Source organism: Coregonus clupeaformis, chromosome 18, assembly GCF_020615455.1.
Source record: "Coregonus clupeaformis isolate EN_2021a chromosome 18, ASM2061545v1, whole genome shotgun sequence".
NCBI lineage: Eukaryota > Metazoa > Chordata > Actinopteri > Salmoniformes > Salmonidae > Coregonus > Coregonus clupeaformis.
The window spans coordinates 47,027,102-47,033,425 of record NC_059209.1 but is presented as its reverse complement, the minus strand read 5'-3'; the positions used below and the strand labels follow the sequence as shown (position 1 = coordinate 47,033,425).

The window sequence follows — 6,324 nt, the reverse complement described above, 5'->3', positions numbered from 1 at the left end:
GTACTGGGCCGTACGCACCACCCTCTGTAGTGCCTTGCGGTCAGAGGCCAAGCAGTTGCCATACCAGGCGGTGATGCAACCAGTCAGGATGCTCTCGATGGTGCAGCTGTAGAATTTTTTGAGGATCTGAGGACCCATACCAAATCTTTTAGTCTCCTGAGGGGGAATAGGCTTTGTCGTTGCCCTCTTCACGACTGTCTTGGTGTGTTTGGACCATGATAGTTCGTTGGTGATGTGGACACCAAGGGGAACTTGAAGCTCTCAACCTGTTCCACTACAGCCCCTGTCGATGAGAATGGGGCGTGCTCAGTCCTCTTTTTTTCCTGGCAGTCCACAATCATCTCCTTTGTCTTGGTCACGTTGAGGGAGAGGTTGTTGTCCTGGCACCACACGGCCAGATCTCTGACCTCCTCCCCTATAGGCTGTCTCATCGTTGTCGGTGATCAGGCCTACCACTGTTGTGTCGTCGGCAAACTTAATGATGGTGTTTGGAGTCGTGCCTGGCCATGCAGTCATGGGTGAACAGAGAGTACAGGAGGGGACCGAGCACGCACCCCTGAGGGGCCCCCGTGTTGAGGATCAGTGTGGCAGATGTGTTGTTACCTACCCTTACCACCTGGGGGCGGCCCGTCAGGAAGTCCAGGATCCAGTTGCAGAGGGAGGTGTTTAGTCCCAGGATCCTTAGCTTAGTGATGAGCTTTGAGGGCACTATGGTGTTGAATGCTGAGCTGTAGTCAATGAATAGCATTCTCACGTAGGTGTTCCTCTTGTCCAGGTGGGAAAGGGCAGTGTGGAGTGGATAGAGATTGCATCATCTGTGGATCTGTTGGGGCGGTATGCAAATTGGAGTGGGTCTAGGGTTTCTGGGATTATGCTGTTGATGTGAGCCATGACCAGTCTTTCAAAGCACTTCATGGCTACAGACGTCAGTGCCACGGGTCGGGTAGTCATTTAGGCAGGTTATCTTAGAGTTCTTGGGCACGGGGACTATGGTGGTCTGCTTGAATCATGTTGGTATTACAGACTCAGTCAGGGACATGTTGAAAATGTCAGTGAAGACACTTGCCAGTTGGTCAGCACATGCTCGGAGTACACGTCCTGGTAATCCGTCTGGCCCTGCGGCCTTGTGAATGTTGACCTGCTTAAAAGTCTTACTCACACTCGGCTACGGAGAGCGTGATCACATAGTCGTCGGAACAGCTGGTGCTCTCATGCATGCTTCAGTGTTGCTTGCCTCGGCGAGCATAGAAGTGGTTTAGCCTCGTCTGGTAGGCTTGTGTCACTGGGCAGCTGCAGCTGTGCTTCCCTTTGTAGTCTGTAATAGTTTTCAAGCCCTGCCACATCCGACGACGTCAGAGCCAGTGTAGTATGATTCAATCTTAGACCTGTATTGACTCTTTGCCTGTTTGATGGTTCGTCGGAGGTCATAGCGGGATTTCTTATAAGCGTCGGGTTAGAGTCCCGTTCCTTGAAAGCGCAGCTCTACCCTTTAGCTCAGTGCGGATGTTTCCTGTAATCCATGGCTTCTGGTTTGGGGTATGTACGCACGGTCACTGTGGGGACGACATCATCGATGCACTTATTGATGAAGCCAGTGACTGATGTGGTGTATCTCAATGCTGTCTGAAGAATCCCCGGAACATGTTCCAGTCTGTGCTAGCAAAAAACAGTCCTGTAGCTTAGCATCTGCGTCATCTGACCACTTTTTTAATGGCCGAATCACTGGTGCTTCCTGCTTCAGTTTTTGCTTATAAGCAGGAATCAGGAGGATAGAGTTATGGTCAGATTTGTCCAAATGGAGGGCGAGGGAGAGCTTTGTATGCGTCTCTGTGTGTGGAGTAAAGGTGGTCTAGAGTTTTTTCCCCTCTGGTTGCATTTAACATGCTGGTAGAAATTAGGTAGAACGGATTTAAGTTTCCCTGCATTAAAGTCCCCTGCTACTAGGAGCGCTGCACATCTGGATGAGCGTTTTCCTGTTGATTAATGGCCTTGTACAACTCATTCAGTGCAATCTTAATGCCAGCATTGGTTTGTGGTGGTAAATAGACAGCTATGAAAAATATAGATGAAAACTCTCTTGGTAAATAGTGTGGTCTGCAGCTTATCATAAGATACTCTACCTCAGGCGAGCAAAACCTTGAGACTTCCTTAGTATTTGATTTGGTGACCAGCTGTTGTTTACAAATATACAGAGACCGCCACCCCTCGTCTTACCCGAGTCTGCCGTTCTGTCCTGCCGATGTAGCGTATAGCCTGCTAGCTGAATGTTATCATTGTCGTTGTTCAGCCACGACTCCGTGAAACATAAGATATTACAGTTTTTAATGTCCCGTTGGTAGGATAACCGTAATCTTAAATCGTCCATTTTATTCTCCAAAGCTTGAACGTTGGCTAATAGGATTGATGGGAGAGGCAGTTTACTCGTTCGCCGTCGGATCCTTACAAGGCACCCCCGACCTACGTCCACGATATCTCCGTCTCTTCCTCACGCGAATGACGGGGGATCTGGGCCTTGTCGGGAGTCTGTAGAATATCCTTCGCGAACACCTCGTTGAAGAAAAGTGTTCGTCCCAACGCGAGGTGAGTAATCGCTGTCCTGATATCCAGAAGCTCTCTTTGGTTATAAGAGACGATGGCAGAAACATTATGTACAAAATAAATTACAAATAACGCGGAAAAACACACATAATAGTACAATTGGTTAGAGGGCTGTAAAACGGCAGCCATCTTCTTCCGGCGCTGTTGAGACTGTTAAATGTAAATGACACCATGTTGGTACGTTAATGGTTCTCTGACTTTTCTCAAATTTGACCTTTTTAGCCATTACGGTAATGAGAAGGCCAAGTGGGGTAAAGGGGGTATTTGAGAATAAGAACCTCATTCTGAAGGCATATAAGTGAATAAATTAACTTGTGCTCACCTAAGGACTACTCCTCTAGATGATGCATCATGGGTGAATAACATTTTATTTCAAAACTGTTTGGAGTTTTTACAGGAACTTGAAAAAGTGTTACGGTACTGAGACACGTCCACAGACACTATGTTTTTACGTAATAAATATTATAGTTGAATGTAAACGTCAACTAGTATACCATTTTTATGATTTATGGAAAAACTAAAGCAACATATTTTGTGTTTTATTCAAACATGTTAGGTTTTTTCTACAATGAAATTGTATAAAATGACCCAAGAATTTAATCCGGATCCCCTGTAGCTCAGTTGGTAGAGCATGGCACTTGGTTTCTGGTTTCATGAGAATCACCCGGCTGGTGGCTGCAAAATTAATATCACTGTTTTACCTTGCTTGCAATATTCTTGTAAGCTGGTAGACAGGTTGGCTGTCACTACATTATTTATAGAGCATTGAACAAGGTCTAGACTGGTCTTGTACTAAATCTAGACTCTTCAATCCATGGTATATCTTGTATATAGAACAGCTTCACTATTATCGGGATGTGACCATTATTTCTGTAATGGACACAGTGACGCCTAGCACTGACTCATAGACAGCGTCTGGATGTTAGAATGAATGATGATTTTTTTTCTCATGCTGGTTGATGGTTCTCCAAATTCCTCCCCAAAAATGCTAATCTCTGCACTCTGTTCAGACTAATTTCTTGTTCGTTTACGTTACACTTACAGTGCCTTGCAAAAGTATTCATCCCCCTTGGCGTTTTTCCTATTTTGTTGCATTACAACCTGTAATTTAAATGGATTTTAATTTGGATTTCATGTAATGGACATACACAAAATGAAAAAAATAACTTGTTTCAAAAAAATTCTACAAAATAAATAACAGAAAAGTGGTGCGTGCATATGTATTCACCCCATTTGCTATGAAGTCCCTAAATAAGATCTGGTGCAACCAATTACCTTCAGAAGTCACATAATTAGTTAAATAAAGTCCACCTGTGCAATCTAAGTGTCATGAGATCTCAGTATATACACCTGTTCTGAACGGCCCCCAGAGTCTGCAACACCACTAAGCAAGGGGCACCACAATGACCAAAGAGCTCTCCAAACAGGTCAGGGACAAAGTTGTGGAGATCGGGTTGGGTTATAAAAAAAGATCAGAAACTTTTAACATCCCACGGAGCACCATTAAATCCATTATTAAAAAATGGAAAGAATATGGCACCACAACAAACCTGCCAAGAGAGGGCTGCCCACCAAAACTCACGGACCAGGCAAGGAGGGCATTAATCAGAGAGGCAACAAAGAGACCAAAGATAACCCTGAAGGAGCTGCAAAGGTCCACAGCAGAGATTGGAGTATCTGTCCACAGGACCACTTAAGCCGTACACTCCACAGAGCTGGGCTTTACGGAAGAGTGGCCAGAAAAAAAGACATTGCTTAAAGAAAAAAATAAGGAAACAAATGTTTGGTGTTCGCCAAAAGGCATGTGGGAGACTCCCCAAATATATGGTACTCTGGTCAGATGAGACTAAAATTGAGCTTTTTGGCCATCAAGGAAAACGCTACGTCTGGTGCAAACCCAACACCTCCCAGTACGGTCCGGCTTGTTCCTGTCCCTCGCACCGAGCCTGTGATGCGCGTCGCCAGCCCGGTCCGGCCTGTTCCTGCTCCCCGCACCAAGCCAATGGTGCGCGTCGCCAGCCCGGCCCGGCCTGTTCCTGCTCCCCGCACCAAGCCTATGGTGCGCGTCGCCAGCCCGGCCCGGCCTGTTCCTGCTCCCTGCACCAAGCCTATGGTGCGCGTCGCCAGCCCGGCCCGGCCTTTTCCTGCTCCCTGCACCAAGCCTATGGTGCGCGTCGCCAGCCCGACCCGGCCTGTTCCTGCTCCCCGCACCAAGCCAATGGTGCGCGTCGCCAGCCCGGCTCGGCCTGTTCCTGCTCCCCGCACCAAGCCAATGGTGCGCGTCGTCAGCCCGGTCCGGCCCATTCCTGCTCCGCGCACCAAGCCTGTGGTGCGCTTCGTCAGCCCGGTTCGGCCCGTCCCTGCTCCCCGCACCAAGCCTGTGGTGCGCGTCGTCAGTCCGGCACAGCCCGTGCCTGGGTCACCGGTGCCTGGTCAGGTACCGGTTAGCTGCTCCACATCGGAGCCTGAGCGATCCGCTCCACCGATGTCCAGTCCAGATCCAGCCAGCAGGGCCAGACCGGACCAGGAGCGCTATGGGGGGTTTGTTGGAGGGTGGTGGTCAAGCCCGGAGCCGGAACCGCCTCCGAGGAGGAATGCCCACCCGGCCCTCCCCTGTTCGGTTTATGTTTGGCGCGGTGCATGATCCGCGCCTTTGGGTACTGTCACGCCTGGCTCTGGGACTCTGTTATGTTGAGCCAGGGTGGGTTGTTTCTATGTGTTTTGTGTGCTAGGTTGTTTTACCTAGTTCATTTGTTTCTATGTTGGCGGTATGGTTCTCAATCAGAGGCAGCGTGAATCAGCTGTTGCTTGTTGTCTCTGGTTGGGAACCATACTTAGGTAGCCTGTTTTTCCACAGTGTTTGTGGGATCTTGTTCCGTGTTTGGTTAGTGTCTTTTGCCAAGGACGTCACGTATCGTTTTGTTGTTTTGTTCGTGTGATCATTAAAAATAAAAGTATGTTCGCATTCCACGCTGCGCCTTGGTCCTCTCTGTTCGACGATCGTGACAAAAACGCTGCTTGTGTGGGCATGATAACATGTCTCGTTACCCAAGCCACTCACCTTCCTGCTGACCTCTCTCTCTCTCTCTCTCTCTCTCTCTCTCTCTCTCTCTCTCTCTCTCTCTATGTGCTAAGTTGACCTTTGAAATAATAATGATGTGGAAGTCCTTCGGAAAAATGCAGCAGAATAGTGAATTCCATAGCTTCAGGTGTGATGAATCAGTCGGTTTGTTAACAATATGTACGGAATTCAATTACACTTTATTCCTCAGGGTGGTTACAAATAGATGCTGCGAAACCCCCAGTGCTCAGGGGGCAATCATGATTTAAACAAAATTTAGAAAATAGACAGCATTATTAATAATATGCTGTGGAGCCAGATACACTGTCAGTCCAACCTGTACAGTCATGGGAATCTGTGATTTTCAACTGCCAATGGATTTGCCAAGTCATCTTAATGGTCCGATACATAGTACATTCGTTTATTGTATCTTACTAAAAACTGTCTCTTTTTTTCTTACAGTTACAGAGAAAGAGGTGCAACAGTGGTAAGTACATCATTTTAAATGACCCTCCAAATCTCCTTGTCCTGCTCTACTCTTTTTTTTTTTTTACCCCTCTCTTCTCCCAAAACTCAGATTCTTCTAATCTATGCATTGCCCCTAGTCCTCAAATAGACTCTCAGAACTGTAGCTGCCAATGTGGGTGAGATTGACAGAGTCACCT

At 47.5% G+C, this 6,324-nt stretch overlaps 1 protein-coding gene across 1 annotated transcript in view; it reads left to right on the top strand.

Annotated features, from left to right (window-relative positions):
- LOC121550968 (neuronal calcium sensor 1) overlaps positions 1–6,324 on the top strand; it is an 84,128-nt gene that overhangs the window by 56,617 nt on the left and 21,187 nt on the right. Inside the window, exon 5 of the mRNA XM_045226987.1 lies at positions 6,122–6,146. Coding sequence (XP_045082922.1) covers positions 6,122–6,146 — 25 coding nt within the window. The remainder of the gene's footprint in view (positions 1–6,121; positions 6,147–6,324) is intronic.